The sequence below is a fragment of the Eretmochelys imbricata genome, chromosome 3 (genome assembly GCF_965152235.1).
Source record: "Eretmochelys imbricata isolate rEreImb1 chromosome 3, rEreImb1.hap1, whole genome shotgun sequence".
Lineage (NCBI taxonomy): Eukaryota > Metazoa > Chordata > Testudines > Cheloniidae > Eretmochelys > Eretmochelys imbricata.
This window is the reverse complement of record NC_135574.1, coordinates 2,821,097-2,847,237: the sequence shown is the minus strand read 5'-3', so window position 1 is coordinate 2,847,237 and position 26,141 is coordinate 2,821,097. Positions and strand designations below refer to the sequence as shown.

At 43.0% G+C, this 26,141-nt stretch overlaps 1 protein-coding gene across 8 annotated transcripts in view; it reads left to right on the top strand.

Annotated features, from left to right (window-relative positions):
* Nucleotides 1-26,141, top strand: part of ASXL2 (ASXL transcriptional regulator 2) — a 253,377-nt gene that overhangs the window by 104,331 nt on the left and 122,905 nt on the right. For 7 of the 8 annotated variants that reach the window (XM_077812286.1, XM_077812285.1, XM_077812287.1 and 4 more), the window contains 2 exons: nt 10,996-11,104; nt 17,396-17,555. In XM_077812286.1, coding sequence (XP_077668412.1) covers nt 10,996-11,104; nt 17,396-17,555 — 269 coding nt within the window. Of the gene's footprint in view, nt 1-5,841; nt 5,882-10,995; nt 11,105-17,395; nt 17,556-26,141 lie in introns of those variants that run through there. The other variant, XM_077812292.1, reaches the window with a different exon arrangement.

The following is a 26,141-nucleotide window of genomic DNA, read 5'->3' as shown; positions in this document are numbered from 1 at the left end:
TATTGCAACAACATAGGGGAATTTGCTGTTCACTTCTAATAGCTCCTAGGGACAAGCATTTTCAAACCATAGATGCAGAACTGAGATCCTGTGTAAATGTTTCACTGGTCAGTGGCTGCAACTGCACCATCAGTGCCAGTAATGCCTTCTGGGAAAAAGGAAGGCTGGAAGCAGTGTGAAGATTTCATTCATGCATCCTCCAAGATGAAGGAAGAAACCTGGAACTAGAGCATCTCCCATCACCTGGAAGTATTTTGTAGGTATTCAGAGGGAATAAACTGGACAAAGTAGAGGCTAATTAAATAAGTGGAGGTGTAATCCCACTTGCTTTTGTAGGGTATGGCTACTCAGCTGACATTAAAGCGCTGCTTAAACCGGCTCCACAAGGGGCGTAGCTACCAGCGCTAGCTACACTGCCACTTTACAGTACTGAAACTTTCCTTGCTCAGGGGTGTGAAAAAATACCCCCACCCCTGAGCGATGCAAGTTCGGTGCTGTAAGTGGAAGTGTAGACAAGCCCTTGGTCACAGTCAGTAGACTTTTCATCTTCATGATAGATGATCTCAGAGTTGGATAAATCTCCTTAAATTACTCCTGTTGAAATTGGAGTCACTTCCCAATGTTCATTGAAACTAACAGTTGTAATATGTAATGTTGCAATTGGGCTCAGTGAAAGATGTCCATTTTGACTTCTTTACATGTAGGCATGTCTAACTGTTGTGACTTTTGGTGTAAAATATCCATTATTAAAACTGGAACCTCTTGAATACAGATAGCTTGTAGCATCTTCAAATTATATAGATGACATCCAAAAGGTAAATGCCCGTGTATATGGAGTTGAGACTTCAGGCTGCATTTCCAGAGTTGCCTTGTGGTTAAGCCCACGGGGATGTAGGGTTTAGTTGTCCAAAAGAAATGTAGCCACTATTCCTACTCCTCATTTTAGGATTATGTTTCAGAATTTTTTTGCGCCACCATTTTTTTGCTTTGAGATTCAGACTCTAGTTTTGAACCTGAGACTTTCAGATCAAAGCCATATTCTGCCTAACTGAAGATTCTTTCTTTGTCTGACCTATAATATATGACAAGGTAAAATTTTTTTTCTGTTCCTCAGCTGAAGCATATGCTTCCTTTATGTGCTCCCATGACATTTTTTCTCTTCTCATCCCTCATCTGAGTCCAGTTCTTTTCTTTTAATTGCTTGCTGTCCAGTTCATTCATGTTAGTTGAGTTTTCCTTATTGAGCCTGATTGCAAGAAATAAGGATAGAAAGTGTTCTGTGTTTTTGAAGATTATCTATACACCCTTGGAGCAATATGCTTATTAAAATATTTGGTTTTGTCTGTTGTGCACTAGCCCATGTTTTTTTAATTTTGCCTTTTAGGGCTTGCTGCTAACTAATGTTTATGAAAATTGAAGAAACTGGTCACTCTAGCCCTACTAGTGGTATAGAACAGTGATTTGTATCAGCTTTTACATGCATCAAATGAGGCATTCTCTTCCCAGCACTGATGCCTGCAACTTAAAGTGGCCTCAAATGTGACTTATTTGTACACTAAATGCATTCATCTACTTATAGAGGAGTCGGTGGTATAGAAGTATGTCTGGTGGGTTCCTGTCGCCTTCCTGTAGTCTTTCCTTTGGTTTAGCTCCTTTGTGGACTTTGAATCTTCTAAAGAGCATGTGCCCTATTCAGTGATCCACTGCTCTGTCTGTTACCTGCCTTTCAGGTTGTCTTTCTCGTGGAAATTGGCTCCAATAGCAGCGTGAGAGTTGTTCTTTCTTGCTCCCTTTTTGCTGCTTTTTCCACAAGGACAAAGATTTTTCTTGGTTCTGTTAAGAGATTTGTTTTTAATTGAAAATAATATCCAAGTTTTACCTACTGCAAGAGATCCATTTCTATGCTTTGTTCATCTCCTAGATCACAAAATGAAAAGCTCTGACATACCTTAGGTTTTTGGAGAGCACTTCAGTTTTGTTTGGACTGTTCACAGCTGTTCCATAAACTGGAATTTTTTTTGTGTGCCTTTGTTAGTAAAAGGGCAAACGCATCAATCCAGTGCTAGCAAAGAATGATCTAGTATCACCTATTATGTTCTGTTCCTTGAGCATTTCTTAGTACTTATACCAATTAGGATAAAAATAGTCTGGCTCATATAATAAGGTGAAGACTTAACTGGACAAGAGAGACATATCACCAAATTTTCACTATACCCCCTGGCAGCTATCCCTGGCTTTTCTCCCCCTTTTTATTCAGTGGAAATTCTGAAATCTGGGCTCAGCAGGACCGGAATTACCACATGCAGTTTTTATTTTGTGGTGATCTTCAATAAGCAAACAATATTAAATTCCTTTTCTTTAAAAGATGGGTCCAGCAATTTAAAATGCAGTGGTACTTGGCTTTGGAAGCTACTCTTCCTCCCACTCCCTTAATTGGACTGCAGTAGCTCAGGCTTGTTGATCTTCAGGGCAAATCACAAAGCCTATTTATTCACTTAAGCCATTGGGTAAGAAGAAGCTTCATGAGGGCTTATGTTTATGGGGAGAAAAGTGTAGTTGGGTGTGGCTTGTGGGTTAGCTGATGGTTTTATTGACTTTTTGGTAAATTCGTAGTAAAAGCTGCTAAAGTATTTGGGGGGTGGGTGTATATGCATATGTAGAGCTAAAACTTAAAATATTTATATCAGCTCCACATAAGTACAGAGGGGTGAAAAATCAATGCTTGCTAAATGATTACAGTGGATGAGAAGCTGGATATGAGTCAGCAGTGTGCCCTTGTTGCCAAGAAGGCTAACGGCATATTGGGCTACATTAGTAGGAGCGCTGCCAGCAGATCAAGTGAAGTGATTATTCCCCTGTATTCAGCACTGGTGAGTCCATATCTGGAGTATTGCATCCAGTTTTGGTCCCCGCACCCCCCTACTACAGAAAGGATGTGGACAAATTGGAAAGAGTCCAGCGGAGGGCGATGAAAATGATTAGGAGGCTGGGGCACATGACTTACGAGGAGCAGCTGAGGGAACTGGGGTTATTTAGTCTGCAGAAGAGAAGAGTGAGGGGGGATTTGATAGCAGCCTTCAACTACCTGAAGGGGAGTTCCAAAGAGGATGGAGCTCAGCTGTTCTCAGTGGTGGCAGATGGCAGAACAAGGAGTAATGGTCTCAAGTTGCAGTGGGGGAGGTCTAGGTTGGATATTCGGAAAAACTATTTCACTAGGAGGGTGGTGAAGCACTGGAATGGGTTACCTAGGGAGGTGGTGGAATCTCCATCCTTAGAGGTTTTTAAGGCCCAGCTTACCAAAGCCCTGGCTGGGATGGTTTAGTTGGGGTTTGTCCTGTTTTGAGCAGGGGGTTGGACTAGATGACCTCCTGAGGTCTCTTCCAACCCTAATCTTCTATGATTCTATGAAAAGGACAAGCATATAAAGATTGTGGCGGTATACCTAATGTAATGGACATTTACTGTTCCCCACAAAGTGTATAGGTGAAATGTAGACCAGGTGACTGGGTCATTTCCATATAAAAACTCTTTCTTAGGTCAGAGAAGACTTCCCTATTCAGCGGGACCTGGAATCCATGCAGAGTGAACTAAATACATAGAAGTATTTGGCACAGTAATTTGTGAAACTTTTCCCAGCACTGTTGTCTTAGCTGAGAACTGTGTTTGTTCAGGCAGACCTGAAGAAGAGCTCTCCATAAATTTGGAAGCTTATCTCACTCGCCAAACAGAATTCGGTCCAGTAGAAGACATTACCTCATCCACCTTGTGTCTCTAATATCCTGGGACCAGCACAGCTACAACACTACAGACAACTCTATACTAACAGTTTTTGCTATCCACTCACAAGAAAGCCATGTGGAGTTGTACAAAACAGAGTATGCTGTCTCCTTGGTGGGAAGAGAAATCCTAGGTACAATAGATTCTGCTTAATAGCAATCTGGATCTAGGCAATTTCCAGTCAGTAGCAGCATTTTGTCAGGAACCAATCCTGTCCCACCGACTTTAACATTAATGGGATTTGGATATTGGCAATGGTGTGCGGCTTATTATCATGTTTTGAAAGAAAGGTCCCAGCTGCAGGCAGGGAATGATGTGCTGGCGTGTGCCTTCCCTGGTTGCTGCTCTGCAAACCTGCCTGCACACAGCGACATGGTACATTTCCTTTCGCTCTCCAGGCTGCACCATGCCAGGGGGCTGCATCTCGGGAAGGAAGTGCTGGGACATGCTGACCCCTGACCCCCAGAGAGCACAGGGAGAGGTGTGATGCAACTTTACAAGCCCCCATTCTCCCACTCGCCGTAGAAAGCCTCAGTACCTGGGGTGCAGCCCTCACTCCCTGCTGCTGTACTGCCTGGCCCGTAGGCAGGTTTGCAGGGCTGCACCCAGAGAAGGCATGTCACAACACTTCCTTCCCTGGTTGCAGTGACAAACCTGCCTTCTGCTTATTAGCAACTGCTGGATAATGGCAACTTCTTGCTGGCAACTGAGGGGTCGCCAATAAGTGGTGTCAGAGGTTCTCTGAACATGAGCTGAAAATAATATCTGAGGACAGGTGCATCCTCTCCCCACACCAGCTCCTTTTATACCTATTATATTGAGCTTCTCTTTAGGCAGATGGGATAGTTCACCATTACCAATAGTGTTTAGATCCTGTCATGATGAGCACTACAGGAACCTATCAGATGACTCCTCAGTCATTCTCTTTCCTGTTGAACTTGGTGTCTAATTTTGAGCCAGCAAGTTGTCTGGGGCAGAAAGGCAAAAGGTCACTTGTAGAATGTGCTTTTTGAACCCTGTGTGTGTCCCTAACTTAAGCCATAACGAGAAATGTATTCATCTTTGGTTTCCCATGAAATGGAAACCAAATAAATTGGACTTCCCCCTAACAGAAACTATACTTCCTTCCCTCCTAGGCCAAAATGAGTCCCCTCTGAATCAATCTGATCCGTTCCTTTGAAGATCTTCTTCTCCTTGCAAGTGGAGGAGACTCGCTTGCTATGCCTCCCTCCTCTTAGTTAGCCGTCCTTTGATTAGTGAGCTTCTTAGGTCTCCTTGCTAGATATACTGTACCGTAAGCTAGCCATCTTCTTGCATGATGCCTCTCTTGCAGGGTTCTGGGCCAAGAGGAGTCCATGAACACTCAGTGAAGTGTTCTGGGATACATTTAGATGAAAGGTGCTACCAAATGTAAATGGCAGCTCATTACTGGAGACACTCTCAAGGTTGACTGACCCATATTTTCTGTTTAACAAATGTATATTTACTTTCACCCATTTCTTCTGAACTTAAGATGTTGTGGTTTTCCTGTCCAGCCAGTGCTACAGGAGGCTTACTAGAACACAAATTGCTACCTTGAGGCAACTCTACGAAAAACTCCCATAGTTCCTTTGTTACTACACTTTCATCTTCAGCCATGGTTGAACTCTGTGCTGTGCTGGTATGTTCCCATATGAGTTACTCAGCTGGCAGTATACTGCCCCGCATAGAAATAAGCAGGGACTGAGGGAAGGTACCAATGGGCCCATTAGTCTGTTAGCAGTCTGCATGGTTTCACTTAGCTTCTAGATCCAAGAGCAGCCAGGTAGCTGTGTCCAGAGTGGATAGAGGTGTTGGAACTTCTCTGAAAATTAGCTGAAAACAATATGAGGACAGGTGCACCCTCTCCCCACGCCTGCTCTTTTATACCTACATTCAGTCTCCACAAGCTTGGGTACTACTGAAGTCTGCTCCAAAAATGTGTATTGGTGCAGTGATGCACTTCCTCTGAAGGTCTTTTGTGGATGGGGATGTGGGTGTATATTAATTATTAGATCATTGCTTTGCTTACATTTTTAAAGGGGTCTCTCTCTCCTTTTTTTGGGTTGCAATCCAACTCCAGAAGGTAAGACTGACTGCTAATGTTCTAAAGCTACTATTATATGTGAGCTTAATTGAATTTAATTCACAGCTTCATAATTAAGCCTTAATTAAGAAACCAACCAGCTTGCTTCACGCACAGGTCTATAAGCAGAGAGGTAGCTGTATAATTAGCGTTAAAGCTTTCCACTAGTTGAATCTACCTTTTTGTGCATGCTGTTTGCATTAGCACTAGAGTGCAATGCAAATTTGAAACTTAATCTGCTTGTGAAGTGTGTGGAAGATGTCAATTAAGTTAACAGCATGGGAATGCTTAGTATCTTACAAATTAACGTTAGAACTGTTTGTGAACCTGAAATGTGTGATCAAAAGCTTGATTTGCATGACAGTGTATTTATGTGCACTTTTGTTTTGGTGCTTTTTGGAGGAGGTTTGTCTTGTTCTGTGTGAAATAAGTTTAACACATGCTTTATAACTTATTTTTTTAACATTCACAGCTTTTTCTGAATTGTAACTGTACATTCTAGAGTTTGGTAGTTAGTACAAACAGTATCAATTCTTAAAATGCATCTATGCTCAGATATTCCAATAAACAGACAAATTAAACTGCATTTTTAATCAAATGGTTCACCTCAAGTTTTCTGTGTGCTCCAGTTTTGAATGCAAAAAATGTTAGGGAGGGAAAGTGAAAACACTCTTCATATCTATGTAACTCAGATGCAAAAACACAGAGTGAAGGAGGGGAAATTAATTTACAAAAATAAAGCTAGCAGTATTCAAAAGCAAAAACTGAAAAAAAATCCCAATTTGCAGCGATTATGTGTAATGAATGTCTACATATTCATTACTCTGACATATTTTATATTAAGGTTCCATTTATAAATAGAGCTAATGTTTAATAGATGTCATGGTTAATTTAGTCCAACAGGTGAGTTGCTTATGGCCATCTACAACACTGCAGATCTGTAACATATACTGCTCATGTCTGTAAGATGTTTATAACCTCAATTATCTGTTATAAACCATTTCTAAATAAAGTGGACTATTAGTCCAATAAACAAATCCCCCCTGGGTTGAAATTTTCCATGGAGCTATGTTATCGTTGTGCAAACATATACACATTTAGAAACAAAAACCATTTTTGGGCATGTTTCAACCAGAAACCTTGTTCACATAAAACTCTGATGAACCAGTTTTCTTGAAACTTGGTTTTCTTTAATCTCATTGAGATCATTGAGGCATGTATGCACAACAGGAATTTGTTAGGCTTCTCTGTTTGATTTTAATTTTTTTAGAATGTTTAGTATACCTTAATCTAAACTAACAAAGATTTAAATTTGGCCACTCTAGCAAAATATCAGGATGTCCATAACTCACCTGAATAGTCAAGTCATTTAGAGGAATGAGCAGAGGGCTGAGAGCCCAGAACTCCTCAGTACTTTGTCTCATTTCTATTACTGAGTGCCCTTAACAATCCTTTGCAGTTTGTCCTTCTGTAGCATATTATAAATGCTATTTAGTTAACCCTCACAGCAACTCCCCCTCCCCCCCCAAATATATTTATTTAAATTTTTCAGATAGAGAAGTTATCTTATTATACTGGATGTTGATTCTCTCTTCTTTGAATTCTTAACCTTTTCATTAATGAATTGGAGGAGGCGATAAGGAACATGTTAAATTTTCAGAAGATATTATTAAGTGAGGGAAATTGGGATATTTGAAGGCTACCAAATAAACTTCCAAGCTGATGCAGATAAGTCCAGTACACACTATCATAGTTCAGGCATGAGTGTTGGGGGAAAGTGGTTATAAGTACCAATGGAAATTAGCAAATGTGTCAATGGAAGCTAATACATTCAGTACACAACTATTCAATGGGCATGATAAACTTTGAAAGCAATAATCCTGAAGAAGAGACTGCAAGCAGAAATTTATTTAACATAGTGCCTAATATACATGGAGCTTCACAAACACACACAAGATACCTGTCCAAAGAATTGATAAACATGGTACGCTGGGGAATAGTTAACACACGAGAATGAGTGTAGACACACAGAAATAATGAATAACAGTGGCTATGAGCAAGGCCCCAGTGTTCTCTAAAATGATGTGGAAACTGCCATGGATAAAACACTGGCTTCTAAAAATGAAAAACTGTAGCACTTTGGCAACATTGTGAATGCTTCTGTGTGCATACATACTCTTTCAGGCTGGACATTGCACTTGGTACAGTTGCTAGATGTGCTGTGTTGGCCTCAATTTCCTCAGGATGTTATGATACTTTATAGATGTTGCTTAGGTGCTTCAATTGTTGTTGTGTCTTATAAACTTTGGACAAGTAACGAGATGTACTTGTATACTGTTGCTCTTCCTGCTTGTTAATAAAGGTAGTTCAGAGTTGGCTCTGTGTGTTTGCCTCACTCTGCAGTGTCTCACCAAGGAATCCTAAAGGTGCTACAATGAAGGACAAAAATGGGATAGCTGGAAAGTAATCTAGGTTAACACTTCCTTAAACAGTTAAGATGGCAGACACAGAAATGCTTTGAAGCTTTTTATTATGAACTGAAGATCTTTCTGGATCTCGACACAATGCCTGAGCATACTGGCTGTGTGGATCAGTCTGACTAATTCTGTAGGGAATTATATATTGAAAGACTAGAGTAGTCCTTTGCTGCTAGAAGATTAGCAGGTAACAGAGGTACCATCCCATTTGAGCTTTATAAGAAGTGAAACTTATGAGAACTATTGCATATGCCCACAGCATTAGTAAAGCCAAAAGGGTAGTTAGAGACGTAAGGTGTAATTGCCATTTTACAAACAAATTTGTTTCCAAAAGCTCTCCAGAAAACCTGTCCAGTTTCATAAACTGAATCTGCAGACTGCAGAATCCATGGCTACATCGACTGCTGCTACATTTGGGACAGAACTCGGATCACTGGGCTCAATGCAGGAGTAACTGGATAAAATTCTAGGGCCTGTGTTATATAGAAAGTCAGACTGTAATCTAGTGGTCCTTTCAGTCCTTAAGATATAGGTCTTTGGACTTGGAGTCGGGAGACCTGGATTAAATTTCTGGCTCTATTACTGGCCTGCTATGTGAGTGGGGCAAGTCACTTCATGTATCTGTGCCTCTGTTTCCCCTCCCAGCCATGTTCTTATCGATACAGACAGTAAGTTCTCGAGAGCAGGGACTGTCTCTCACTATGTGTTAGCATAGTACCTAGCAGAATGGGGCCCCCATTTCAATTGAGGCCTGTAGGCACTACAGCAGTATAACAGTTCAGTAAAAATCCTAACTGACTCTCCATTTTGTATTCAATTTGTGTGTTATCTTAACCTATACTGCAAGTGTTTTGGGAGGCTGTCTCTTCCTATGTGTTTGTACAACACCCAGCACAATGGAACCCAGATCTGTTTGGGGACTCTGCATGCTACTGTAATAGAAATGAATGATGATTAACTACTAAACTGTCTTATCTCTATAACTATAGCACTTAATGTGTTAATGTGTAATTCTGGAGTGCATATGTGCTGGCTGAACCTCCTGTGTACTGTCTTCTGCCCCAGATTTCCCCTCTTATCCCTATCCCAAATGGAGCCAGGGGTGGGGAGGTACAGGCTAACTTAACAAAATTAGCCTTGTAGAAGTAAACTTTTATAGTAAAGTTTATTCACTACAGATTAAAAGATGAAAGATGTATCTGATCTGGAATGTTGAATCAGTTTACAGTTTGAGTAGTACTTCTGTATAGGAGTGGTGGGGGATTGGAAGATAGAAGCGTCTTATCCGTACTTAATTCTTGCAGTGTTTTTTATATGTAGATCTCAAAATTGTTTACCATAGGGGGTAAGTATCATCTCTGTTTTACAGAAAAGATAAGTGACCTACCTGAACTCACATGCCTAATCTGTGGTAGCTTTGGGAATAGAAGCCAGGTCACTTGACTCCTTGTCTCATGCCCTATCCACCCAACTTTTCTGCCTGCAAACTTAGAATAGTATGAAGTGTAAATTGCACAGGGGAAAAAGCAGCATTAGCAGGGGAAAAGCACCCATATGGGTCTCCCTGTTTCAGTTCTAGTGGCCCAGAATTAAGGATCCAAACACCGTATACTAGTTTTCTCGGTGGGCAACATTTCATAGTTCCTCTCCCTTCCTTATCCCTCATCTCTTATTTCATTACAGTGCATAATTATACACACACACGTACAGCTTTTGGTATCTCTCCACCTGGCATTTTTCCACATAGCATACAGCTCACAGCAAATCCAAGAATAAATTCCTAATAGTGATCTGAATATTTATCTGTTTTTGAAACTAAGTTTGACTGCTCTGAAGCTAGCCTCCCACCCGAGTTTCAGCCTTCTGCCCACCTTCTCTCCTCTGCTAACCCCACAAAAGCTCCAGTTGAGGTTATTGTAGCTGTTTGTCTCCCATTTTTGGCTCCACTACAATATAGCAAGCCTGTGTCTCTCCTCTGCTCCCAACTCAAGGAAAACGGAACAGGAGCAGATTAAGTTTGAGCATTGGCCTGCTAAACCCAGGGCTGTGAGTTCAATCCTCAAGGGGGCCACTTAGGGATCTGGGCGAAAAATTGGGGATTGGTCCTGCTTTGAGCAGGGGGTTGGACTAGATGACCTCTTGAGATCCCTTCCAACCCTGATATTCTATGATTCTAAGTTCTTTCTCTCTCGCTCTCTGCATCTAACTAGACTTTGTACTACTTTCTCCTACAGATTTTCTAATTTCACTGTTCGAAGGTGAAGGATATTAATAAATTAGGGTGTTTAAAAACAAAGCCGTCCATGGGTATATTTACTTCGTTAGCTCAGGATTTGAAGAGAGGGTCTGAGATGTTAAATTTGGCAGGAATCTTTCCCCCTGGACTGGGACAAGTGCATATTGAATTGGTCCTAACATTGCTTGGACATAGCAACTTCAGCTCCTCTCCCCGCTGGGGCTGGATTCACTCCACCTCTGCATGCTTTACAGTTTGACTGTTAAAGGCAATGAGAGACCATTAGTGTCTCACTCCTGTTTCACAGCAAATGACTAATAGGACTAATATTGACCAAGTAAACATCATCTTTAGTAGTGTTCCTTCAACGTTAGAGGCTAATCCTGTGCTTTTGTTTTCAGTGGGACTTCTCCTCTTGCATGTCTGAATGCTATGCTGCATACAAACTCCCGAGGGGAAGAGGGCATTTTCTATAAGGTCCCAGGGAGAATGGGAGTGTACACACTGAAGGTAAGTGTCTCAGCTGGAAGAACTCTCTTTAAAATCTTTAGTGAACTTTTAGCCATTTTAATAAGTGGTGGATTGATAGCCCTGAAGAGTGAAATGCTCCTCATCCAATGATCTTCAACAGCATACGCAATTGCAATAGAAGCTTCCCCAGTGTGCCTCAAACCTGATGTTGAGGGACCATCTCCAAATGAGAAGGATGTTTACTCTTCATGCCTTAGCAGTCCTTCGCCTCTCTGCTGAGACTGAAAATAAGGGGTACCAACTCTTGCTAATGGTGATGTTAATTTGCTGATATCAATTCCTGTTCCCTAGGAACAAGGCTGACACATTCACTGAATGTAGCCCATTTATTAGCCATCAAGTGATAACTTTGTCACCATTAATCTGGATTTGTACCTAGGCTGAAGAATTCCTTCTTCCATTACCAATTGACTCAAACCATCCAGTCCCCCAGCTGGGGAACTTATTAAAAAGGGAACCCTAGGATTATTTTATTTGGAATCAGTCTAATTTGTAAACTATTAAAATCTTTATTTGAAATCTTGTTTTCCAATAACACTACTGAATTAACCAGCCTCTGGCACCGCTATAGATTTTTCCATAGATTAAATGTGAAAACTCACTCCCTTTGTTTAATCACCTATATGTAACCAGAGAATGGCACCTGTGTGTAATGTATGGATTTGAGTTTGGGGGAAATATGCTGGAGGTCTCAGGCATCCATTAGTAAATCGTCAGTAGAGTTTTTAAAAATTACAGATAATATTCTAAACACAGAATATATTGCATTCAGCATGAAGTAACTCTATTTTGGACATCATTATGGCAGGTAAGGATGAACTGATCATTGGACTGGAAGCAGGTGGTTACCTAGAGACCAGTGATCGTGACCTGATTTATCTTCAGTATAGGCAAACACAGGAGAGGACCACCAAGAATACATATATAATTATATAATATATATAAACTTACCATTTATATGTACTTGGTGCCTTTAAAATGGCAAGTTTCCTACAGCTGAGGAAAATTATGAGCAAAATTGATCAGGAGGAAAAATTTTAATTGAAATATGTAATTGAGAGTTGGGAGGAATTAAAGAAGAGTTTATTAGATGGCCCGAAAGTCTCAATTACACATTCAAGAAAAAGGACAACTTTAGCTAAGAGCCCATCATGCTAGCAGGGACAGTGAAGGCAGCAATTAGAATTAAAAAAGCAATGTATAACAAATTGAAAAAGGAGAAGTAGACATCAATGTATGTAAACTGAAAGTTCTTCTGGTGCTTGTCTAAATCTAGATATTTCTATAATAAACACTATTCTTGGCACGCATGCGCTTAAGATCAGAATCTTTTGGCAGCCACACATGTTCTTGTGCTCCTGTACCAAAGGCATGAAGGGCAGAGCAGCCCAACTGCTACTCACTTCCTTCCTGTTATCCGTAATGGTGAGACAGGGCTGCACGGTGTCCGCATCTTGATGCATCTCTTTTAGCTGTTCTATTGTTTTGTAAATATTAATGTTAGTTTAGGCATAGTTAGTTCTTATTCAGGTGATTGCACATGTCCATTCCATTTCAGTATGTGCACACCCAGTGCACTGTTGGAGATTTTTTTCCTCAGCGGTACCCATCAGGGTGGCACATGTGCCCTCTGCTGTCTCATGCCACTGCATATGGTATAAAGGAAAGAGCCTCCCCCACCCCACTGCTTCGTACTGGTTGTGACCGTTGTTGGAGCGTTGTTAGCTACTGCAAGGTTCCCCTCTGTCTGTATATAGGTGGTGCTCAAGTTTAGTCATAGTGTGCGTTAAGTAAGCAATAGTATTAAGTTTTCTTTAATAAAGTGAGGTTTTTCTGTGCTCTTTGATTCCCTTTGGTACTGGTTTTGGTGCTGCGGCATGCCTCAGTCACCAGGCTCAAGACCTGCGAGTCCTGCAAGAATCTGATATGAGTGAGCAACCTCAGTCCAGTTGCTGCTTCAGGGTCTTTAAACAAAGAATCAAAAAAGACAAGGAGACCAGACTTAAATTTCTTCTGATGGTCATCCCTGCTCCCATCCTCGGAGCTTTTCTGCTTGGAGCAGGTGCAGGAAGGCTCCTCTTGTTTTGGTGGAACCCCAATGCAAGTCACTCTCCCTGAGAATGAGGAAGAGGCACCCAGAACATAGCTTCAAAGGACTCAGTATCTGGGCATTCAAGTTCCCAGGCACCTAAGTCCAGCAAGCATGCTGAAAAAGATGATGGAGTGCACTCAAGGCCATGGCACTCCCAAGGCAATAATCTACTCAGGTGGGACCTGAGAACAGGTCCTGTTGAGACCAGACCCTGAAGCAGAACCATCTAGTTCAACAGTGCTGTCCTTGTCGACTCAGCAGCAAGGTACTATCCTGGTGCCGTCAACTCCGGAAGTTTATGCTATGGCATATGATTTGCTAAATCTCTTGGTACTGGTTGTACTAGGGATCAAGAATCCAGTGGTACGGTTAACTGCTAATAAATATTTCCTGGCTTCTTCATTTCAGCGTTCAGTACTGTGGGCTCCTCTGGACACCTGAGAACCTCATCGTATGGTGCTGTCCAGAGGGAAACCAGTGATGATCTCTTCGATACCATCTTCTTCAGACTAGCAACACCAATACCTGGCACAGACTTAGTTGGGGATTGGTCCTGCTTTGAGCAGGGGGTTGAACTAGATGACCTCCTGAGGTCCCTACCAATCCTGATATTCTATGATTCAGACAGGAACAGGTGCGTCCCCTCTACCCCCCACCCCCAAACCACACATACTTGGTCAGATTTGGAGGTCAGCTAATACTTGTCACAGCTGCATCACATAGCTCACAACTCTCCTGTGACTGGAGGCTCTGTGGTGGCCAGCGAGTAGAGATCCATGGCCTGGAAGAAATTGGGCTCCAGGGCCTTACCAATGGCCATTTTGGAACCATTGGGGTTTTCCCCCTGCCTCCAGATAGTCTCCGAAACCTTCTTGCTCTACTTCCTTAAGTAGGCATCAAAAGCCATCTCAGCAGGAAACTCCTGATACATGGCTTGATACTGAGTAAGAGGAAATTGCTCTGATGAATCTCCCCTTGGAAAAACCAGAGGAGGCCTCACCACAGCCAGCTTTGGCTTCCTCCTCTTCATTACCCAACAAGGCAGTGGTAGTGGAGGGCTCCTTACTGCCATCTGAAGATTATAGAGCCCATCAGAACCTCTTAAAGAGGATGGCTTCTGCCTGGGATAGTCAGGTGGATAAGGTTTGAGAGAGGTCCCACAGACTTGTCGACATCTTAACGTTTGGCACTCCCAGTTAATAAGGCTATCCAAGAGCCCACCAAAGTGCTGTGGCAAACTCCATCTTCCCTAATGCCTCCCCCCCCACCCTCCCCCCATCAGAAAGGTCTGCTCTCCCCTTACAGGAATCTGAACATTTTTACACCCCCTCCCCTGTTGGTGGTCATTGGTGGTTTCAGCTGCAAGCAAGCAAGCATAAGCAAGCATCTTACTCTGAAAGCAAAGGATGCAATGAAGCGCTATCTGTTTGGCAGAAAACGTTATTCAGCAGCTGGACTGCAGTTCAGGATTGCTAATCAGCAGGCATTGCTGGGTTGCTATGACTTTAACCTCTGGGACAGTATCTTGAAGCTTAAGGATGGATAGTTCCTCACTACGGTGGATGAGAGAAAATTAGTGGCCTGGACCTTACTGAAAGTGGATTTGGATGTTGTGATTCTGCAGTTAGTGCTGGGGTATCGGCCATTATGATGTGCAGATGTTTGTGACTCCAGCCATCTGGTCTCCCTTAGGAGGCCCAACAAACCATCCTGGCTTTTGGTTTTTACACTCGCTGCTTGCTAATCCCAGAAGTAAAAGATCTGACCCATACTAGATCTGTAAAAGTTGAACAAATGCCTAAAGAAAATAGTTTTCCTGGTCACTCTGACTTTCATTAGCCACTCCTTGGATTCTGGTGACTGGGACCCTGCCCTCGACTTAGAGTACATATTTTCATGAGGCAATATGTCAGAGCGACAGGAAATTTCTCCATGTTTTGGTCAACCAACCCAACTACCATTTTTCAGTCCTGCCTGCACCTCTACATCTTTTCACAAAGCGTATGGCAGTGGTCTTGAGGAAACCAGAAGGTCCATACCTGGACAACTGGCTGGTGAGAGGTTGGTTCAAGACTCAAGTGCTGTCCAACGTGACCACTAGCCAGTCCATCTTTGGAACTGATTAACCCCTTACGGGTAAGTGATTCTGTACCTCTGGCCAAGAGGGATTTGATGTTACTGCATACATAAAGGTTGTTACCCGTCCCTTTATATTTGACAGACAATTACAGGAAAAATGTTGCAAAAAGATGTTAACAATAATAAAAATCCACACCAGAAGAATCATGAAACCTGTTGGAACTAACTAGCATCCTTGTGGTAATTCAGGCCTATATATAATATATATAATATGGTCATCACTAAAGGGCAGTCTATGCGTGGAACTTTCACTGCCTGTGCTGTAACAGTTGTGTGGGGAGACAGGACTTTGGTCTGCAAGGCTGTCATTCTGAGCTTTCAGCACAAAAACACAGATGCGTCCACACATGCGCAGACTGTAATAATTCAGTGAATTTGACATTTGTTTTTACAAGGGACTTAGAGAGCTGCCAGGTCCACCTCTGCATCAAACTATGTCCGTATATTACTGGTCATTATGGACTTGATCCAAAGCCCACTGAAGTCAGTTGGACTCTTTCCATTGACTTCAGTGGGCTTTGGATCAGGCCCTAGGTCTTCTTCAGTAAAGGCACGTTCTCCCTTACCCAGGCAGTTAGGCTTTCAACTTAACACACACTCCTGCCATGAAGCTTAGAAACCCTAGTTTGCCCTTCAAACATTTAAGTTGTTGTTTTATTTGTATCTGTATTTCATTAGCCTCTCGGAGCTCCAATCATGGACCAGGACCATATTATGTTAGGTGCTGAACCAAACAAGGACAGAACTTTCAATCTAAGTATAAGGCAAGAGACAACAGCTAGACACGGACAGATGGGGAAGCACAAGGAAACAATGAGACCTTACTGGACAGTCTGATGAGCCATGGTCTTAGCACACCAGCTGCCCAAACCATTGTAAAGTTTTTTTTAATAGGCATCGCTGCAAAAGAGAGTTTTGAGGAGGGATTTAAAGGAGGACAAAGGCTTTGTGGATATTTATGAGGAGCTTCTGCCAAGTGTAAGAGACAGCCTGGGAGACTACATGAAAGGTGGTTGTTTAAAAATTGAAGTGGGCAATGAAGGCTGGCATCAGTGTTTGGATATGGGAATTGACACCTGGATAGGTAGGAATATGGATTTTAAAAAATAGTCCCATGCAAAATGGTCCCCTCTCCCCCGGAAAAAATGTGAAAGAATTGTGCTAAATCCCCCATCTTAATCAGTTACTTTTTATGGCTCATCCACTATTCTCCTTTTGGTGTCAAGTATGAGGGGGTAGCTGTGTTAGTCTGTTTCCACAGAAACAACAAGGAGTCCGGTGGCATCTTAAAGACTAACAGATTTATTTGGGCATAAGCTTCCGTGGGTAAAAATCCCACTTCTTCAGTAATCTCTTTGGATTCTAAATTCATCAGGGGAAGGGATAATGTCCTCTTCCAAGTTGTTTGTAAAGCACTTTGCACACTTTTGATGTTATATAAATAATAGAATGATTATATTGTGTGGTTTGTTTGTTTTGGTTGGGTGGTCGAGGAAGATTTATTAGCCTGGGCTAGGTGCTTTCAAACAGACAAGAAATGGCCCCTTTCCCAGGGAAGTTCACAATCTAAGGCCAGACATAGTGGTTAGGGAGCAGGAATACAACCCATAGAGAACTTGTTCAAGAGGGGCTTACATCTGCAGAAGGGAAGGTAATAAATAGTTAAGGGTAGTGGTGTTGGTGAGCAAGGTGGCAGGTGGGGATGTTGGAATGAGAGAGTGACAGGTATGTAAGGAAGGCAGAGCAATTGAATGTGGTGACAGAAAAATATAAAGGGATGGCCGGATGAGTGACAGGCAAGACAGAGGAGTTTAGTGGCAGCGTTTTGTATGAGTTGTTACAGGGCCAGGTGGGGGTGTGAGAAGCCAGAGAAGCGGATTGTCTCTGACATCACTCTGCTGCATAGAAGAAACCATTGTCCGTGCTTAGTAAATAATACTGAAACTCTTTTCCTTTGAGGTTCTTTTGGTTTCCCGTACATTTTTTCATGGAATTGGAGTAGGTCACATTGACTCCACCTGATTTTCTTTCATTTGCAGAAGGATGTTCCAGACGGATTAAAAGAGCTGTCTGACGGCTCAGAAGAGAGCAGTGACGCGCAGTCAGACTCTCACAGCTCGGAGAACAGTAGCAGCAGCAGGAGTAGCAGTGATGGTGGCAGTAACAAAGACAGGAAGAAAAGCAGATGGAAAAGGAAAGGTAATTTGCCCCTTCAGAAGTGACTTTGCCATGTGTTAGGCCTAAAAGTGTCTGCAAAAAGCACTGAGACTGGTACAGATCACCTGTTGCTTGCTAAAGAAAAACTGCATGAAAAGCATGCTTCCCCCTATCTGGTTCATGTCTGAGCTCACCAGATGAAGGAATGTTTCCTTCATGTTGCACCATGCTCAAGATAGCATTTCCTGGAAAGGCATCTGCATGTAGCAGTTTGTGTTTGGGAGCTCTGTCTGAGTCACAGGCTAGTATGTTATGCTACAAGCCCAGGCCACAGCAGATATACATCCTCCCCAGTGCAAGCAGACACCAACCTTCCTCCCCTATCCCCTGCATGCAGGAAGACAATGCCTTTAAATTCCAGCCTCACTGGGTGAGACGGGGAATTCCAGCTGCTGGTGAGCGGTGGTAATGCCGGTGAGTAGTGGTGGTGTTGAAAATCTGGGGCTGAAAATTGTCCTGCTTACCTGTCCAAAAAGCATTTGGACTGCCCTGCTGTAATGTTAGGGGCGCTGGAACAATTTTTATAGTGGTGGGGTGCTGAGAGCCATTGAACCAAACCATGAACTCTGTGTTATGATGGAATCCTCTTCCATCCAGGGGGTGCAGCAGCACGCCCCGTGCCCCTAGTTCCAGCACCCCTGGGCAGTGTTTTTCTGTCTTGCCATGTCCCATGATACTGGACCCTATTTAAAGCTTGGACGTTGCATTTATTACGTGTTCAATGTTTTGTTGAAAATTGATTTATGTACCTTGTCAGTAATTACACACAAATTAAAGAAAACTTAATTGTCCCTTGACTGTCATTTTTTCTCCCAGCAAAGTCATTGGAGTCCAATGCTGCTGGTGATATCACAAGCAATTCCTGTTTCCACTCTCAAGAGCCGCTACAATGGCTCAATGAAGGTAAGTGGAGGAAATATCATGTTTTACCATCTGTTTTCTCCTAAACCTGATGTTTTCTCCACTTCATGGCGCCATTGCAGCTCCTTCTGTGAACTGAAATATGCCATGCTATGGAATCATAAGCAGCAGAGACTATATATTGTGGTCGTGTCTAGAGCTCTCATCCAGGCTGAGGCTCCAGTGTGCTAAGCACTGGACAAGCATTTGGTAAATGATACTCGTGCCCCAAAGAGCCTGCATCTAAAAACGTGAGGTGGGGGGACGGAAGGGTAGGACGGGGTAACAAAAATAATAGAATTTTTTAGTTCAGACGATCTGGGTGTGCAGTTCTCAGGCAATCAACGTTCTGATCACAACTACCCACCTGCCTAGCCTGTTTAGGCAAGCTGGTCCTGCTTAGTAGTGTGGACCATGTGTTACTCTTGAGTCTGTGCTATTTCCCCAAATAATGCTGCCTCTCAATATTCTTTGTCCAAGCGAAGTGAAATGCAGAAAGATAACAATACTGTTTTTTTAATTCAATTTTAATTAAGAAAGGAGGTGTTAGTAACATAGGTAAGGATTGTTTTTGAAAGATAGCTTTTCATCTGTCATTTTAAATAGAGTTTTTGGGTTCCATTTGCTGTTCATATCTGACACACCATTTCCCCCTCTTTCCTTTTTCTTTTTTCACGCCCGTGTTATGCAACCTTTTTTTACAATATTCTTTTCTCATCCTACCACATGTGATTACATTCTAGACACTGAATGCACTGTGCCATATCTGCATTCTGTTCCTTTCATAAAAGTTTTTCCAGTCTTAGTCCCAGACTTGTTGTTTCACATGCAATGTTGTCTCAAGCGTGGATGTGCTGAAACATGTGCCTTACATATTCTTAGAAAGAAATGGGTCAGCAAAAGTGAACTGAAGCAAACTAGTTTGTGGAAGAACTACAGTAACTAGTTTCAGTGTAAATGCAATGGCTGATCTTTCTTTGCTAGCTGTTTTTTTATCTGATGTTGAATCATTTTGAGAGGTATTGTCTGGATCTTCAGCAAAGGGGTTATGTCTTTATTGATTTTGGTGTATTAAGTGCCATGGGACTTGGTTCATTCCAGAAAATGCAGTTCTGTGGCCAGTGACTCTAATGAGGAATAAGGAGCATAACTTCATTGCAGCATAGCCATGGTAAGGAGTGTGTGTTTGTTGTGATAATTGGGCCTACAGATTTACTCTAATTGTGAGCTCAATTGTAAAAAGTATATAAAAGTTCATAAGATGATTACAGCAAAATATAACAAATGTTAATGGAAAAAGTTTTCAGTAATAAATGTTATAAACAGATGCAAGAAAACCATACAGAGAAGCAGAAAAGGCCATGTTAATATACCTCAAGGACAATGTTGCAACCATGTTTCTTAGAAACAAAAGATATGGAACCAGAAATCAATGAACCAGAATTGATGTGTTGGATATTAGGCCTAATGGGGGGACAAAAATATAATGCAGGGATGGGCTATTCCAGCCATCACTTCCTTTCTGGGTCTTAAAAGAAAGACATTTCAGGGTGGTGGGTGGGGGGAATATGGAAGAATAGACGGAGGCTACTGGAGCAAGCTTCACCATCATGGTTGCCACACCCACCATTTTCTGCGACCCCAGACCTCCTTCATCCTAATCCTGAGGGATGTCCTGACCAGACCGGGCCAGAGAGAGGGATCCAGATAACATTGCCACCTCTACTGGCTCCATCTGAACCCCAAACACTGCCTGGGATGAAATGGGACACCAGTTATTGGGCATAATACAGGGATAACTGGATGGATTTTAATGGTCTGTGTTTGTACAGGAGGTCGGAGTAGATCACAGGTGGGTAAACTATGGCCCGCGGGACCCTCCTGCCTGGCCCCTGAGCTCCTGGCCCGGGAGGCTAGCCCCCGGCCCCTCCCCTGCTGTTCCCCCTCCCCCGCAGCTTCAGCTCACTGCGCCGCTGATGCCATGCTCCGGGCGGCGCGGCTGCGAGCTCCTGCCTGTCCGGGCGCTCCGGGCGGCGCGGCTGCGAGCTCCTGCCGCTCCGGGCGCTCCGGGCGGTGCAGTAAGGGGGCAGGGAGCAGGGGGGGTTGGATAGAGGGCAGGGGAGTTCGGGTGGTGGATGGGGGCGGTCAGAGGGCAGGGAACGGGGGTTGAATGGAGGCAGAGGTCTCAGGGGGGCAGTCAGGAAGGAGGGGGGGGGTTGAATGGGGGCAGGGTCTTGGGGGGGCAGTGAGGGGCAGGGGTTCCGGGGGCAGTCAGGGCACAGGGAGAAAGGGTGGTTGGATGGGGCAGGAATCTGGGGGGGGCAGTCAGGAATGAGAGGAGGGGTTGGATGGGGGGGCAGTCAGGGGTGAGAGGTCCAGGGTGGTCAGGGGACAGGGAGCAAGGGGAGGGGGGTGGATGGGGCAGGGGTCCCGGGGGGCCATCAGGGGGCGAGAAGCATGGGGGGGTCAGATAGGGGTCAGGGGCTGGGCCACACCTGGCCGTTTGGGGAGGCACAGCCTCCCCTAACCGGCCCTCCATACAATTTCGGAAACCCGATGTGGCTCTCAGGCCAAAAAATTTGCCCACCCCTGGACTAAATGATTGAATGGTCTCTACTGGCCTTAAAAATACAAGAATCTTAAACAAGGAAGCTAAGTTTAGTACCCAGAATAAGGTTACCAAGACTCAAATAAAACCTCTATTTTAAGAAATCAAATCCTTGCTTCAAGGGAGGAGCAATTTTGCTACCTAATGTAATGTTTCTTCAGCCTGGGCATACTGCAGCACTGAGAGGCCAATGATAAAAGACAACACTTAGTTCACACTCTGAAGCATGAAATCTAATTGCTTGGGTTTGGCAAGAAACTTTCCCGTATTAAACTTTCCCTTAGTTGTACAACACAGGGATTTTGCACCTTCCTCTGAAGCATCTGGGTGTTGTCACTGACACAGGCAGGAGATGAGACTGAATGGACTACTGGCTGGTTTGATTCAGTGTGACTGACTCAAACGCCCAGTATGAAGTAGCTGGTGACTTGTTCCCTCTGAATTTACTCAGAAGAGGGCGCTCAGCATTTCTGCTACTTCATTTCCCTCAGAGGAACCCAGCTACATCTACTGACAGGTAGAGAATACAGGATTTATTTGGCTCCTGGTATGAATGGGACTGAGATGATACCTTTTCCCATCACCTCTGAAAATCAGATCGTAAACTTCCCACACTTCCAGTCTAAAAATAGATTGTGCTTTAACTCAGATGCTAAGGCCGCCGTCAACATTCATTGTCCCAAGAACGTTGAAACAGATGCAAATGACTTCTCATCTTTCCTTGAGTAAGATAAATTCCATGCTCATTTTTCCTTTACCCCATAACACCAGTCATCCCTTGAGAGGATTCCTTAGATGACCAGGATGAATGGAACCAGTTCCTAGTGGTACACACAAGATTATATCTTACGCTGTCTTGCATCTTCCAAGTGCAAATTAGAGCTAGACTTTATATCCTCTTTATGTTACCACCAGCTCTATGGTAACTATTATTCTTCCTAGCTTTTACCTGGATCTGGCCTGTTATGGTCTTAAGAAAGATAACAGCAGCCAAATTCCAATCACAGGATGCCAGTTTGCACAAATTAAACTTTTTGATCTGGTTGCACTAACACTTTCTGTTGTAACCCAAAATCTGAGCTGAAGAAAAGTACCATGAGCTAGAAGCAAGCTATGAAGAATAGTTTATGCTGCAGCCTATGACCGCAAAATCATAGCTGTACTTTGAAATGCTTCTAGGCACTGGATGTGGCTAGAAAGCAGTCAAGAAGATGGAGAGTATCTAAGGCAATGGGTATTTTACAATCATAATAAAACAGAAGTGTGATCTCTACAGTTTTAGTACAAAGGAGCTTCATATTTCCCCCTGGCCCTGATATAATTTGCAGAACTAGAATGTTATGAAATGGTTTACTCTGTTCTGTAGATACGTACTGTCTGCTACAAAAATCTCCCATTTTAGCCATGCTGTGGTTTTAACAGCCAAACCCATGAGTATGTTAAGAGTATTTTTAATATAATTTTATTCATGTATTTTAACAACTTTGTTCTAAAGCCACTTGTTCCAGAGCTGTCTGAACTTCATGTACCTCTTGGTAAATCTCCGCATTTAAACACAGCAGCTCCTACAACCATTAGTTTGAAATAATGCTACCCTAAGAACTTCAACTTCATCTGTGCATAGCTTGTATACTGCATGTGTTAGATACTCCTTGTAGATTGGGCCCAAGTAGCTCTCTATATGTGGGGGCGGAGGGGTGGAGAGGAATCAAATCAGTGAGCTAGTTCCTATACTGTATAAATGTGTTGCTTTGACCATGTCACCCCTCTCTTTGAATCCCTCCACTGGCTTCCCCTTCTCTATTGCATCAAACAGAAGCTGCTTATATTCACTTTCAAGGACCTTACAGTCAATCCCCAGCCTACCTGTCATCTCTTGTTCGCTATCAAGCTGTCAATGGGCTCACTTCAAATCAGTTGATATGCAAGTCTCCATTGCCCGTGTGTTAATTTCACAAACAAGCATTTTCATGCTTTCTTGCATGCTGCTCCATCATGCTTGGGGAGATGCTCCCCTTACACATCCACAGAGTTACCTCTTTATCCACTTTCAGATCTTTTCTCAAAACTCTCCTTTGCTGTGATGCAAGTTTAAAGAAAAAAAAAAGTGACAATGGCTAGGCTGCTGCTATGCTGAGACCACTTCCTACCATACTGACCAACGCCGTCTGGTTGTTCATCTATACTCCCTTGTCTTTCTATGTCCATCTGTTGTCTCTTGTCTCTTACTTAGATTGTAAGCGTTCTGGGGCAGGGACCGTCTTTTTGTTCTGTGTTTATAGAGCTCCTTGTGCCATGGGTTCCTGGTCCATGCCTGGGTCAGAAAAGACCAGTTTGTCCTGCATTTTCAACTCCTGTGTTTCACAGACCTGCTTACTGCTTCGTTCCCACTGACAGCTCATTGAATCTCTTCTTACATCTCTCCAATAACGTTGCAGTTCTGTCACTCCAGAAGACTTAGTTGCCAGCTAAAGGTGCTGTGTCTACCATAAGAAACTTCTCCTAAAATTTAAAAAAATGGCGACCACAAGTTTAGCTCCAACGATGGCAGCACTGGGGTGGGAGCCCAAGTCTAAACAGGGCTCCAGGCAGATGCTGGTATTTTAGGCACCATGTAAACGAACATTCTCCAGAATGGCTCTATACAATGCAGTGATTACATAGCTTTCTGGAGACCTGTTTACAGGTGGGTTCCCACCATTGCTACCACTAGTGTGAACAAAGCAAAGGCGACTAGCATCCGAAGAAGAGCTGAGGTCTGCAGCCTCCAGGGGGAGGCCGAGTGTGACTGTCAGGCATTGCATGTTGGTGCATTTCTGGGGTCTGATTGAGGGACAGTGTTCTTTTTTTTTTGTTTGTTTTTTTGAGGGAATTGAGGGTGCATTTTATTTTCCTTCTTTCATTTTCTCCTTTCCACCCCCTTGATAGTTGAACTCCAGATCAGAGCCAAAAAGAGCTATGGAGAGTGTGCATGTGTAAGGGTCATCTGCTTTTCCCTTTACCCGTAGCATTTTCCTCTAACCTAGTTCTCATGTAAATTGTTCTGAGTATCTGTGTTCGAAGGATTGTTGGGTTTGTTTTCTGTGTTTTCTTTTTTGAAAAAAGAGGCATGGGAATCATGATAAAGAGTAGCAAAGCAAGCCAGCAGCTTGTAAAAGCTTGCCCTCCCTTTGTAAAGCATGGTACCTCTAACAGAGAGGTGACTAAATCTGTGTCTTAGAAATAGAGGTGTCAAGATAGCTCCATTATCTAGGTAACTGTGTTGGAGATGTGAGTTTGCTTCTGGTATACAGTTGTATTGCTTCATCCTGCCAGAATGGCAATTCAGAAGCAACTTCAGGATTCAATTACATAGATCAAGGGTGACCTGACATGTGGCAATCTAGACTGTCCCCCTACTGTGTGTGTACACAGATGGGGTTAGAAGAAGCTGCAGCTTTCATCACCCCTTTTCTGATAAATCAAGGTAGCCCTGGTGTCATCCATGAAGTCCTGTGTTAACCATACCCTGGCTAGAAGATAAAATGTGGAAATGATAATCAGCTAGTTGGGGTAAGTACTGAATAAACAGAAAGGCAAGACTAAGTAAAGAGGTGACCAGGACTTCATGCTAGGATTCTCAAGGGTATTTCAATTCTCACTGAAGGGCATGGTGTATAACTGACTCTTGCAAGATTATATTGCAAACTCTGTTTCTGCATAGGTTTTGTTATACTCCATATCTGACCTTTCCATATGTTAATTTTCTTTATCAATGTCCATCAAGCTTCAGACGTCTGACTCATTGACTTGTTGAATTCAAACAGGTTGGTAATGTAAAAGGTGACCTGCTAAGTATTGCTTTCTTAAATTGGGCTTGTGCCCCCTCTTGTTTCTTTCTGATGGATAAAGAAAGCCTAAAAGTATGAGTGGGGTTTCCTTTAAAGCTTTTTCCTGCTTGTTGTCAACCCCTAGAGCAAGGTTCTCAACCTTTTATATCCCATTACAGCCTTTAACATGTCTAGACCACTGTGGATCTCTCTTGCTATTTAGCAATATGGAAAGAACAGGGTGGTCAAAGCTCCCAGACTGAGAACCTGCCTCTGAGACATCAGCAAGGTCGACTGTAGTCTTTTCTGATGTTTCTGGAAGACCTGTCTTGCAGGCTGTGGATGGTTACTCCTTCAATTAAGGGACAAGAGGTAAGGGCTGTTAAACCAGTTCACCTTCTGTGTGCAGATGAGGTTTGACTAAAATCCCTTCTCTTAACTGCTCAACTTTCACTCTCTTGTGGTGTGCCTATTTCATTAGCTCTCCAGGATTCTATCCGATCATGTCACTTCCTCCAGGAACTTGGGAGGAAGTGATCATGATCTGATATAATTCAGGATCCTATGGAAAGGAGAAATAGTAGGCAAGATCCCATGGAAAGACCAGTTAGGAAGAAAAGGAGTTGAAGGGGGCAAAAGGATATAATATTAGAGGCTCACCATCAAGTTACTCTGATGCAGAGGAAAGATAAGAAGCACAGGAGACCAATATGTCTGCACCAGGAGCTTTTTAGCTATCTAAAAACCAAAAGGGATCCATAGAGAAAATGGAAGGAGGGGCATGTCACTAAGGATGTATACATGGGAAATGCATGAACATGTTGGGACAAAGTCAGGAAAGCTAAGGCAAGGAATGAATTACAACTGGCAAGAAATGTTAGACACAACAAGAAGGGGTTCTCCAAATATGTCAGACAAAAAAGAAAGATCAGGGATGGTGTGGGCCTGCTGCTCAATGGAGAATGTGAACTGGTAATGGAAGATAAGAGGGCAGAACTGCTCAATACTTACTTTGCTTCAGTCTTCACACACAAAATAAAGTGACCAGACAGCTAATGAAGTTACCATAGACAACAAAAGGGAAGAGATGCAATTCGGGTTAAGTGAAGAACATGTCAGATCTTCTGCTCATTTGAATGAATTCAAGTCAGCAGGGCCTGCTGCTATTCAGCTGGGGTGCTGAAGGAATTAGCTGAAGAAATCTCAGCACTACTGGGAATAATATTTGCAAACTCATGGATGACAGGCGAG